At 49.4% G+C, this 13,384-nt stretch overlaps 1 protein-coding gene across 1 annotated transcript in view; it reads right to left on the bottom strand.

Annotated features, from left to right (window-relative positions):
- Positions 1-5,118, bottom strand: part of VASH2 (vasohibin 2) — a 33,727-nt gene extending 28,609 nt beyond the window's left edge. The window contains exon 1 of the mRNA XM_014876913.2: positions 4,804-5,118. Coding sequence (XP_014732399.2) covers positions 4,804-5,118 — 315 coding nt within the window. The remainder of the gene's footprint in view (positions 1-4,803) is intronic.
- Between the last annotated feature and the right edge of the window lie 8,266 nt (positions 5,119-13,384).

Below are 13,384 nucleotides of genomic sequence, written 5' to 3' on the forward strand. Positions count from 1 at the left end.
CGCAGGCAGGCAGCCCGGCACAGAAAGCCTGTGCTTCCCATTCCCTTCCCCCCATCTCCAGCACAGGGCAGTTGGGATGAGCAGAGTCCCAGTACTGACTCTGCTGTTCTCCCTGCCCCAGGAAGCCGTTTCAAGTCTAATTTTCGGCCTCCTTTACCACAGGAGACAGATAAAAGGAGACAAGGATCCCGGGCTGCATAATTTCCCATCTGCCGTGTGTCTGCAGCATGCTTGCTGGGGAGGGAGAGCACGGTACCTAGAAGACCACCCGGGACCCAAATATTTAATGACATTAAGACACTTAAAGATATAGACTGGCAACATAATGGGATTTTTCCAAAATCTCATAAGACATCTGCTTGTGCCTAAGCATTTTAAGAAGGCAGGCCCTCAATCCATGTTTAATCCCCACAGCTATTTGGTTCCTGAGCCTGCAGCCATGCAGGGAAGGGGCACAGCCTTGTCCCAAGTCCACTTATTTCAAGGGTGAGACTGCAAAATATGGGCTCAGCAGATATTAAAGTGGGCAACATGGCTAAAAAGAAGTTAGCACAATTCTCACAAACACAGTGGAGGAAGCAGTTTATTTGAATATTAATGCCAATTCGAATTCAGGAACCAGCAATTTGGGCAGCTGTGACAAGGTGCAGAGAAAAGCATCTGTGGGCCCACATTGTCATAACCATAGTTTAAATCTCATAAAGTGACATATCACTGTCCTTAATACACTTCAAGTCAGCAATTACTGATAAGAACAGCCATCTCTTTCCCCTCCAAATTGTGTGTTTGCTTTCAGAGAACGAGCACCAGTAATCCCAAGGCAAAAAAACCCAGCATTTACTACAGGCAGCGAGTTGCTGCAGTCAAATAGTAAATACATCTTGGAGAAGGGGGGGAGAAAACCACCAAACTAGAGATTCCTACACTACTGACACACAGAAGCATACTGTAAGTGGCAAGCAGATGGCAAGGCTTCCAGCTCGCCCCCACCATCCCAGTGCTTCACGGGCACGCCTGCACACATGGGCTTGCTCCTCTCACCAGTGGGAGTCATGAGCAAGACTCATTAGCACTTCTTAATCATGATTTTCATGCCTAAGCTCTTCATTAGAGAGATTTTTTTGGTTCCACAGGTTCCTTTCTCACCCAGCCCCTTTGGGCTAGATGAATTATTCACCTGTCCCTTCCAGCACCAGGGCAGACGTGGACTCAACACACCAGATAAAGCTCAAGTTTCAGAAGCAGCAAGGAGCTGACAAAAGGAATTATGGCAGGGCTGTCACACCTTCCCAGGGTGGCCATTTCTGCTCCAATATACTCAGTCCTTGGCTTCAGAGATACAGAAGCTCCAGGTGCATGCACTGCACTCACACGACACACTGATGCAATGGGAGCCCCAGCCAGCGAGGGGCCTGGCTGCTGCAGAGGCGAGGATTTCATCCTTTTCCCAGCCCTCAGCCTGCTGTGAGCCCCAGGACAGCATCCCATAGGGATAGCACCGGTGTGAAGAGACATAGCCCTTCCTGAAACTCACAGTGGGGAACAGGCTCAGACCTCCAAGTGAGGGGCTCCCCATCTCCACGATAAGCGATCACACTAACCACAGAGGATGATGATATCAGATACCAGAGCATAGCTTAGAAAAGAGAAACAGGGTTTTCCCACTGGCTAGAACATATTCCAGTTACCTCAGGAGGCCCAAGCCCCTCCAGATCTCAGGCAAGAAGGGAAGAGCATCCATAAGCCTGAGCCCACACAGGGCAGCACTGCTCTCCTCTCCCCAGTGCAGGGCAGGCAGCACACACACCACATTGCCAGCCAGAGCAGGCAGTGGGCACCCACATACCACTCCCACTCCTTACAAACATTTTTCCCTCCCTGATTCTTGCCCCAGCTGCAGGAGGACTGATCCTGGGCAGCCACCCAGCACGGAGCAGAAATCAGGGCTGCACAATACAAGTGAAGGAAAGCACAGCTTTGTTGTAATTGAGGATGCAGCCCTCCAGCTCCTGGTATGCATCCACAGCAGCAAGGAGCAGGCAAGGGTTTGTAGCAGGAGGTCATGGATAGCAAGAGGAAATGCAGACACAGCACTACAGACCATGAATTTGTAAAGCAAGTGAAATTCAGAGACGAGTCAGATGAAAAGCCTTGACTTTTTATCAGTGTTTCCAAGGAATAGCAGCTCCAGACAGTGGAGCCACTGCAGTGCAAGACCACGTGGCAGAGCTGGAGACTCATCCCATGGCTGGAAATGCTGTAGTCTCAGTTCACCACAGACATCCTGTGTGAAACTCGTTTTGCCCAATTCCACTGTCTCACTTAATGACCAGAAAGTCACTTTCTACCAGCTCCCCCTGCAAGCACACTGTTACTCAGCACGGATGAAGCTGACAGGCAAGAGTCCTCAAAGCTGCTGAGAGGTTTAATTTATTACAATCCCCAAATATCTCCAAGATCACAGAACAGGTAAAGGACTGCACAGCCCTTCCAAACTGTGAGCCTGAGCTCAAGCCAACAGTCAGAGGTGGAGACCCCACAGGTTCCAAAACTGCCCTTGCAGACAAGGCAGCTCTTTGTAAGAACTCTGCCTCCCGAGAGAGACGCAGCCCTGCACCTCTGCAGTTTGCATTTGTTCCAGTAAGGACAACCTCACTGACAGTCAGAAGCTACTTACCACCCTGCGTGTATGATTGCAGAGACTAATGCCAAGATGATTAGAGCAATCAAGTGGAGCTTCTTGGAGAGGGGATGAAAACTCTCTCCCATCACTAGGGATTAAGAAGAGATCAGATGCAGAAATGGAGCAGTTGCACATGCCACTCAATCAGCCTGAACCAACTATCAATGCAAGCAGATTACAAATCATCTTCTCACAGGCACAAGTTTCCCTCATCACTCCCAAACAGCACTACCTGGTCTTTTGCAGACTGACACATACCCAGCAGCACAAGCCAATTGAGAAAATTTGTACCAAGATTTAAGGAACAAGTCTCCACTCACATTCCCATTCTGACCCAGAAATTACCATCACAACTTTGGTAATCCACTACCACTTTGTGGCAAAAAAAACCCCTCTGCTCCTAACCTTAATTTGCTCACCTGAGCTGTGTTGGCCCTAATAAGGACCAGGTAGTACTAAGACTACTCTGTGACCCCAGAGGTCCCACACTCAGCCAGCAAGAGCTCCTTAGTCACAGAGGGCACCACACACAGAGGTCCTCCTGCCCCTTAAGAAATCATTGTAACAGGGATTTTACTTCCAGGCAGTGCTGGAGTACAACTCCTACAGCACTGGACACTGATCATCAACATCAAATGATTCGGCCAGGTAGACTTCAAAACATTTCTTATTCTGCTCAGCTTACATACATGCTACAGAGAGTCAGTCCAGAGCTGTGGCACTGAGGAGGAAGCCATGGGCAATGCTCTCTGGGACATTCCCACAGGAATACAGTGTGTAGGCCAGCACACTGGAGCTACTGGCAGGCCTCTCACCAGATGCTTTGTCAGTTACCACGGGTGTCACCAGTAAAAGTTACATGCTCTGGAGCTGGGAAGTAAAGGATGAAAGTCAAGTCTAGCGTGCTTTGCCATCTCTTAACACCAAGTGGGCTTGCAGGCTATCTAGGCTGACATAAGCTGGTCAGGCTGCTGAAACAAGAAGTTCTGCCCACTCCCTGCCCCTTCATTTCCACCTCAAGTGCTTGTGTAAGTACAAGATGAACAGCACCAAGGAACCACAAACTCAGCATAACCTGATTATTCTTTAGCTGGATATGCTCCCCCATCCAAACAAAGAGTGGTTCCAGCACAAGGAGAATAGAGTAGAGAAAGATTGTTCCTTTTGCACCTGCATGGGACTTAAACATTGCAGAAGAGAGATGAAAGGCCTTTTCAGTCCACATCTTATTTAACAAAGCACCTTCTCAACACAGCCCTACACAATAAGCTTTCAACTCCCCTGTGCAAAGAATTTCCTTTCTGCTCCACGAAAAGAACAGGCATATGGTTCATGTCAGTATCACTGACAGCTTGGACCATGACAACAGCAGCCCAACCATCTCACCCCAGCACGCAGAGGGGTATGAATCAACCCAGACTCCAGCGGTCAGCTCACATTAATGCTGCTTGATGCAAGGAGTGAATCAAGCTCAAAGTCTGCCAAAGCAGAGAGTGTTAAAGACATTGTGACCAGTAATGCAGCACAATGTCGAGAAGCCTTGGAACAACAGCAGACATCTACGTTTTATTTGCTGGCTGGAGGAAAAAGACTTGGGTGAGGCACAGCTGTTTGGGGCTTGCACTGAGGAACATACCAGACAAAAGCATTTGGAATCTTTCCACATAATGGAAATGAAATGTCTGAGTTTTAAATCCCTTGTTACATTACAGGAGCAACGCTGCGTTTAACGAAATGCCTGTGTTCCAAAACGAAAAGAAAAACCTGCTTTAAATTGCACAAAGTACTTCACTCAGTCCCCTAAGATTTCTTTCAACTCTGGTTTTCTGCTTTTTTTCTCCACCAGCTAAAAGGAGTAATATTCTTCCTGCTTGTTCCCCAGGACACCAATTTCAGCCCCTAAGCACTCCGTTCTGGGCGCTGTCGGACAGCGGGTGCCCCATCCTCCTCCCAGTGCCCCGAGAGCATCCTCCGGGATGCGGTGTCACATCCCTGGAGCCGCCCCGGCCGCCGGACGCGCCCCGAGCGCGGCAGCCGCCAACCGGACCGGACCGGACCGCACCTCGGGCTCGGTGTCACCCGCTCCTCCCGCACCAGGGGACACACGGGGCTCGCCTTACCCGAGCCAGGCGGGAGGCGCTCCGGATGGCCGCCGCCACGGCCCCGCCGTCGGGATGCACCCGCTCCACGTGCCCCCACATCCGCTCCCAGGTCTGCCCGTCCATGGGGAAGCCGCTCTTGTTCACCAGGAAGAGCGAGCCGCCGTCCCGCTGCTGCTCCTGCTCCTCCTCCTCCGAGCCCCCGCCGCTCCCGCCGCCGCCGCCGCCGCCGCCCGCCGCCCGCGGCTGGGCGCTCCGCGACCGGCCCCCCTCCTTGCCGGCCGCCGCACGCCGGCTGCTCCCGCGGCCGCCGCCGCCGCCCGCCGCGCCCGTCATGGCCCCGCGGCCATGCCCGAGCCCGGGACCGGGACCGCTGCCGGGATGTGCCCCGCGGCCTCGCCGCCGCCCGGCCGCTCTGTCCGTATATCTGTGTGTGTGTATGTGTGCGCGCCTGCGAGGGGCAGGGGCGGTCTCGCCCGCTCGCTAGCGACGCCGGCCCGCTGGCTGCGGGTGCCCCGTCCCGACCCCGCTACCGGCCGCGGCCGCACAGGGGGCGCGCCCCGCGCCGCGCGCCATGCCGCGCGTTACCGCGCGACCGGCCGCCCGCCCGCCCGCGGCGCGCCCCCATTGGCCGCCGCAACAAAGAGGGGCGGGGCCAGCGGGGCGGGGCGGGCCGCTACTGGAGGAGACGCCGCCGGGAGGCGCCCCCTGCCGGACAGCCCAAGACACCACAACCGGGCGGCGCAGTCCGAGCGCTTTCGCCAGCAGCCGAACCGAACCGAGCCGAGCCCAGGTCAACCCAGCCCAGCCCAGCCCAGCTCAGCTCTGTCGAGGCCAGCCCAGTCCAGCCGAACCCAGCAGAGCCAAGCCTGGCCCCTCCGAGCCGAGGCGATCCTCTCAAGCCGACCCCAGCCCGAGCCCAGCCGTGCGTGCCGGTCCCCACTGCGTGATGGACGCCGGAGTATGAAACTCCTCATGGGAGAGAGCCCGGTTCGGTTCTTCCCAGCAGAGCTGGAAGATCCCCTGTTAAGCACTCAGCGTTGCGCTGGTGCAGTGAGATGCCGGCCTGAAGGCAAAGCGCTGCCGAGAGAGGCAGCCGGCGCTTGTGAGGGCTGGGCAGGAGAGCGCTCCGGGCCCGGGCCGAGGGCTGGCGGTGCTGCCCTCTCCAGTGCCCACCGTGCCCTGGTGGCTATGGGCACGCTCGGACGGGAACTTTCAGCATTTCACATCAAGCACAACAGTATCAGTGTAATGCATCTCCTAGAGCCAGGAGTGACCCCCCATCAGACACAAGCTGGAAAGTCTTGCTCCCGTGCCCTGCCCGTGCGCGCAGAGACTGCTGCCGCTCTGATCTCCCCTGCTCCCAGACAGGAATACATCTCTGCCGTGCCCTAATCAGCTTCCCCAAGGCTCTCAGCAGCCAGGAGTGTATGATGAGTTGCTAATCGCTCTCCACAGGAGCCGATGTCTCTGTGAGTCCTACCAGTAATCCTCCCTGCTGTCCCCTGGCCACATGGTATGCCAGAATCTCATCAGGGGGTTTAACAGAAGGGAGGACAGCGAAAAGCTGTTCCATCAGCTAAAGCAAATCAAGGGCTTCAGCTTACATGGCTTGCCCAGTGCCAGCTTCCAGCCAAGAGACTTTGGTGTAGGAAACCCTGCAAGCTGAATGTGGGGGCTCTGTGTGTAAATGGCAACACAATCCGGGGGAAAGGGATGAAGGTCAGAGTGGATTTAGAGCTGCTGTGAAGTCTTCATCCTCTCCACTATGTCCTGCATTTCCCTAATCATCAAGCAAAGGCTGCAGTTGGAGGGAAAATGTGCATCCATGCTGGGCAGAGACGATAAACACACACACACACACACACACACACACACACACACGCACCCTGCTGGGTTTGGAAGCAGGAGCAGGATCCCAGGGGAAACAGTCTCTCCTTCTGGAGCGCAGATGATGCTGAACATCTAGCAAGATGTGAGAGCACCAAGATGAGTTCCTGATGGAAGATGATGAAATAGAGATCCAGAGAGGCTTCAGATGGCTGCAGACACAGAGGAGAGGGCTCTCAAGGAGCCAAGGGAGGCTCAGTGCAAGAGAAGGAAGGCCATGAAAGTCTGTGAGTTCACTGGAGCAGAGCCAGGGGAAAACCTGAAAGTCATTCAGACCTGGATCCTAGAACTAATGGGACTGTGAGGTGGTGGCATCCATGTGTGAGCAGCTGAGGGCACTCTGCATGTGACTGAGCCTGGAGTGCTGGGATTACACAGCAGAATGTCATCCTCGAGGATGCTGATACACAAGCTGGCAGTCGTGTATATCCCAGAGCCTTGTTCCCTTATTGGAACAGGCAACCATGTTGAGGCTGTCACAGCCTCGCTCAGTGCTGCTTCACTGCCCAGAGCAGCCAGGAGCCTTCAGACTGTGTTTTCCTACTCCTACCCACTTCTTAGCCATCCTGGAAGGGTGAAGATTCGAGTGATGCTTTGTGCTTTGCAGTTCAAAGTCTCCTGCATCCACCACCTCAGGGCATGCTCCATGCCAGAGGGAAGGACTCTCTGGCCAGACAGGAAAGGGGCATGGCAAGGTTTGGATACCACAGCTCTGCTCATAGCAGTCTGCAGCATTCAGAGCACTTCCAATCAGGACTGAAAGAAAGGAAATTCTTACCAGCTCCTCCCTGATGCTCAGGTGGAAGAGTGACATGTTCAACTCCCAGAGGCCAGCCAGTGTGTCTAAGGCCAGCTGTGGGCTGGACAGGGAGGGCAGAAGTTAGCTGAAATCCTGAAGCTAAAGGCAGCTTTGAAACAACAGCCTAAGGAAATAAAAGTAGAGTCACTAAGTCCCTACAACTAAGGGGAAGTCTTAATAACCCTCTTGCCAGCTACAAATTAAACGTAAAAGTAGAATAATGCTGCTTTGGATTAGCCAAAGCCTCCCTGGTATTAGTTATGAACAGACATTCAAGATGAGTAAAAGCAGAATGGGATATGCATCATACCCCTAGTATCCAATGGCTTTCACCTCGTGGGGTCACCTAATTTTGATACTGTGACTCTCTGCAGAGCTGCCTTGCTCCCTGCCCTGTTTACACATCTTCCTCTCATCAGGTTCCTGCCCAGCCTCTGTCCCAGTGTGCCACACCTGTTTCACTTTGAAATCCAGTCACTTTTTATGGCTGTACCTTCTAAAGCTAGCTCTGAGCAACACCTAAAATCTGCAGTCTTACTCCTAATGCAGAGCTCATTGCTACCACAGCTGCTTTCTGGGTCAAGGGAACTAATTTGATCATAGAATCGTAATGTAAAAGGGTTTTAACCTTCATTATTTCCAATTGCAGACTCATTTAAATGCAACATTCAAAAGGCCCTGCAGTGCAATTAGACAACCAAGTGCAGGAAACTTAATAGCTCTTAATTTGCACCATGGCAGCAAGGTGATATCAGTGTTGGCACTTTTTCCAAGCAGACTTCTTCTCCAAAGTGCCCCACAACCCCACAACCCCACAAGGAGTCCCACTGTCCTCTTCCCCTGAAAACAGCAATTGAAACATCAATGGAAAAAAAATGAAAACATCCTCTTGCAAACAGCAATTAATTCAGCCTGGCCACACAGCAAACCCTCACTGCCCTGTGATACAGAGCAGAGGAAATTCATTCATATATTTATTTGGGCTTATTTGGGAAAACACTTCCTCTATTACCCATTGTTTCCAAACAGCCCTTCTTGTGAAGGAGCCAGCAGGAGAAGGCTTTTCTGGGCAGCAGCTCCAGCCTGACCTGGCCTCAGAAGAGGGAGCTGCAGCCAGGCTGGCCCGTGCTCTGGACAACTGGTGTCATTTGCTGTCTCATGGCCTGCGAGATCTCATGCTCCTGCTTTGCTGCTTTGAAATTCACTGGTTTTCTGCTCTGCAGATCTTTTGCCAGCACAGCTCCAGCCTTTTGTAAGACCTTTGTAAAGCCTTGTCCAGACTCTGCTATCAACAAACCTTGTTATGTGAAAATACTTCTCACTGTGAACATGAATGCCACTCTGTGCTACCAGGGCCACAAAAAGGGCAACAAACCCAGAAGTGAAACAAGACCAGCAGCAGCACTGCAGCAAAAGATGGGCTGGTCAGCAGATTACCCTTGCCCCTGCCGTGCCAGGCCATGTGGCAACTCCCTGGGTTCCAGTCCACAATAGTGCCCTTCCCAGAGCCACAGCCATGCCACAAAGCTGGCCCTGGTGCATTTGCCTTGATGCCTCTGCAGGCAGGCAGAGAGGAGCTGCTCCAGCAGCCCAGCCAGCAAGGGCAGGAGACTAGTTTTGTTCCAACCCTCCTAGGAACAGATGTTTTGTGCAAGAAGGGAGTGTTCAAACCTGCTGCCATCCAAGGCAGTGTTGGGAAGCAAAAGCTTGTTATCCTTTCCTCTTTCCGTCCATCTGATGGTAATAGGACAGATCTGGATCTGGGTTGTTTCCCTGGTCAGTAAAAGTGGACACCAAGTACTCTACGCTCACTGAAGATTCCTGTACCAGTATCAGTCACTGGTGGAGCAGGAAATGTGTCCAGCACCTCCAGCTGGCAGCACTCAGTGCAAAAGCCTGAAGCCTGAGTACATTCCCAGTGAAAGCTGATGTCTTTACAAATAATTTGATGGGTGTTAACATCTTTGAAATGGGTCTTTATGCCTCTACTAACTTTGGGCAGCAGGTTTGTTGCAGAGCTCAGCTTCTGAAACAACTGAGTGGGGGACTGCACAAGCCTGAGTTTCTGAACTTTGGGGTAAAATAGTAGGTTCAAGGGGGGAATATGTGGTAGGCAGCAGTACCTCGGCCAATGGGGAATGGAAGAGGGCAAGGTGTGGCTGGGACTTTGGGATAAAAGGAGGCTGCACCCTCCAAAGCCTCAGGAGAAAAGTTTGTGGGTGAGTGTCTCCGTGGACTGCTTTATTCGAATAAAGTTGCAGGACTCGTCTCCATTTTGGACATAAACCCCTGGCGTTTGTGGATTTTCCTGACACCAACTTGGGCACATTGTTCTGCTAAAGTAAGACCAAGTGATATTAATGGTCTTTTCTGCATTTAGGAGCCAGCAGAGCAGCTGCAGTCCAAAGTGGTTAATCCTACAGAGGTGCTTCAGCTTTGCAGAGGGCAGCAGAAAAACATAGGTCAAGAAAGTTTGCCTGCTGTAAGTAAATTCCATTATTGCAATGCAAATATTGGCCCATTTCCTGAAAACACCAGTGACCTCATTTGATCCTTTGAAAGGAATACAAAATTTTTTTGTTTGGGGCTTTTTTCCTAAATTGAACGTTATGCTGGAATGGGATATTTTTAGTAATGAAATGAAAGGTCAAACTGTGATAAGGATGTAACCATGGCAATATGGGAATGGCTGTTGGTACAAGTTTGCAGGAGTGATTTGCGTAACCAATAAGAACAACTTTCTGTATTCATAAAGCTTCCCTGTGATCACTGGGAAAATAAATATGTAATGCAGACTTCTTTAAAAAAGCAAGCTATAAAAGAAATGCTTGAGGGTGTGCTTCCTTGGAGCTTTCCCCAAGGTAGCCCTTTCTGAGAACTCTTAACACCCTGTTTATTTTGCAATGGTCTAGCAGAAAAAACAGCCATCAGCTGCTTTGGCTGCACCAATGAAGAACTTCAGCAGTGTGTTTTGATTTCTGCCTGAGCAAGTCCAGGATCTCCTGCAATAATTCTACTGCAACAAATCATTACAGTGTTTATTTTAGCTAGGACTAGATGGACTCCAGTTTTTCTCAGACTAGTCCAACAGGCAAGATTTCCTTGCATTAATTTTTTTTTGTAAAAGCATAGAAAAAAAAATCAAAGTATCATGAAAAGCCTATAAATCAGACCTTTCCCAAAATTGGCTTGCCAATTTTCACTCCCTATTGCAGGTCAGCATGTCCTAGTAACCTGACTGAGCCTTTGCTTACAGTGAAATAGCCTTTTCCATACTTCCTACAGTCACCTCACTCTGGGCTACAGCTGATGGCATCAGATGCAGGTGAAACTGTTATTTCTGAGTGGTACAACATCACCATCCCAATTAGCCTGCCTTACTCCTCTCTGGTTCTGAAATTTCAGTCTCAAACATTGCAGTAGCTCAGGAAAATAATTACATCAATACAGTTTGTTGTGAAGGTCTTACTTGACACCACATCATGTGATTTGGTCTCTGCAGCAAGCTCTGCTTACAAAAACCAAGAAAACACTAATGTAACCTTCCATAAATATTGGCATTTTTTTTTTACTAATTACTTCTTTAACCTTTAGTCAGATGGTAAACTACCTAGCACGATTTCTTTTTTCCAGGGAAACTGCATAATAAAAATATAAGTAGTAAAAAAAGGCAGTGGCTGAAAAAAATCTGCTACCTGGAAATGAGATTACTTTTCAGCAGTCGTCAGCAGCCACAGGCCTTGTCACAAGGGAGCTGACAGTGGTGGCACCGAAGGTGAGAGTCAGGACTTGCCTCCACTGCCAAGTGAGCACCTGAGTCATCCCTGCCTGGGTGGAGAGAGGAATGTACTGCAATAAAACCCTGCCTTATTGAGGTTAGAAGCACAATTGTTGTTGCTGATCAGAAATAAATTAAGCAGTCTAGTTCTGCTATGGGATAACCTGTGCCCTCTAGGAATAGTATGATGCTGGTTAGGAAACACTAGCCAAATGTTGTCCTTATGTATTAAAGTCCCTCAAATGCATTTTCCTTCCAGGAAGAAAAGTAGACTGGAAAAGTTATTAAGCCTAGCAATAGAATGTGTCACAAGCTCAAACACCAAGAGCCTTTGAACAAAGATGCTGTGTGAAACCTGCAAAGAGAAATGTGTGATTTACTGTTCTCAATGCCATGGTGCTACAAGGTGTCATCATGACACTGATGATTTCATCAAATAATTTTTCATCTGAAGCATCACTTCAAGCATCCCTGGGAGACAGTGCTCTGCAGATTAAGAGTCCCCCTTTCCAGAGAATGATTGAAGAGTAATCAATATGCTGCAGAAACTTCTGAAGGTGACAGTAAAATTCAAATACCCTGGTGATTTTAAAAATAAAACTCTTAAAGGAAATACAGTAATCTGGAGCAAAATAACTTTTTTCAGCCATCTTCATTATTTGCCATTACATGAATGATAGTAATTTTCAGAGCAAACTGAAGCCTACAGAGCACCTTCTGTCTTTGGAATCAAACCCAGGAATGCTGTGCAATCACACAGCTGCAGACTTTGAGGAAACTCCCTAATGCTCTCGGTGCACACAGGCATTTCAACCCTCATGAGAGTCCCACATTCTGAGTAGATGAAGTAGGTCAGAAAAAAAATCACACTGACCATTGGGCATTCTGTTCCCCAAAAGCTGGGGGACCTCTGTATCTCCCCTGGTGACAGTCTGGTTTGCTCAACTTTGCCAAGCTTCCAAGCCTTTGAGGCCTTCTCTACCCTTTTGGAGCTTCAGTGGGGCACTGACAAGATGAGAAATCATGGTATTTCTAGGCTTTAGGCAGTAGCCTCAAAGTGAATTTCAGGCTTTTAGCATTAGGGCCTGAAGAAAATTCAGCTGTTCATTGGGAGCAGAAGATAACACAAATTCAAGTCCCCTGGAGCCAGTTAATGATCCCTGGGTGAGTCATTCTTACCCCTGTGGGACAGAGCCTCTTCATTCCACACAGGATGTACAGTTCTGTCTAATGTCTGCAGGGTTGTTCAGAACCAGCTGATGAATTATTCTGAGAAAATCAAGTTGCCTTCCAATATTTAATAGAGAAAACACCATGCATATCCTTGGAAACGGTGCTGTAATATTTTAACTTCTTTTTCTCTTGGCTGCAAGCTGGACAATTTGATTTCTAAAAGAATAACTGACTCTGCATTCATCTGCAGTCCCTCTATTACCTAAACCAAACCAGTGATCAACATCTAAAAACCCTTAGGACTGTCCCATTCTGAAAAAAGACAGTGAGAACTCTGGTTCAGCCTTATGCAGGCTAGAAAAACTTCTGAAGCCTTCAATACTTCCCTGGGATTTTTCCATCTGCATGGAGTTTGTAGTTTTTGTAGAATCTTGTGTCTGTTTCTGGAAACACGTAACACAAGGCCATAATAGTGACAATACACTTTAGATACTATTTACTGCCTTTTTAATGGTCTAAACACTGTTACAAGCAGAAGCAGTTTACTGAAGAAACACTGGAAATTAGCATGAATTTTAATCCATAATAGTAAGCAGATATTAGCTTGTTACTCACAAATCAGTAATTGTGCCTAACTATTGCCAATCCTTAGCCTTTGTGACTTATCTGCTGAAGTCCTTTCTACAAAGTTCAGGATATTATTATTTTGTTTTCTGAAAAGTTGTTGTTTAACAGAACTGTAAATATTGATTTAGAACTTGGCCAGATAGGGTTAGTTCATTGTGAAGCACAGACAGAAGGAAATCCAGCAGACTTCTAAGAAACCTTTCCAGCCCAGGAAGCAGCTGGACTGTTGGGTATCTACCTATTTTATCCATACACAAACCACAGCACTTTCTGGAAGGGGTTAGCTTTGTTAGCTTTGGATCACAGCTATAGACATTATTATCTGGGTAACCACA

This window comes from Sturnus vulgaris, chromosome 3, assembly GCF_052056855.1.
Source record: "Sturnus vulgaris isolate bStuVul1 chromosome 3, bStuVul1.hap1, whole genome shotgun sequence".
Lineage (NCBI taxonomy): Eukaryota > Metazoa > Chordata > Aves > Passeriformes > Sturnidae > Sturnus > Sturnus vulgaris.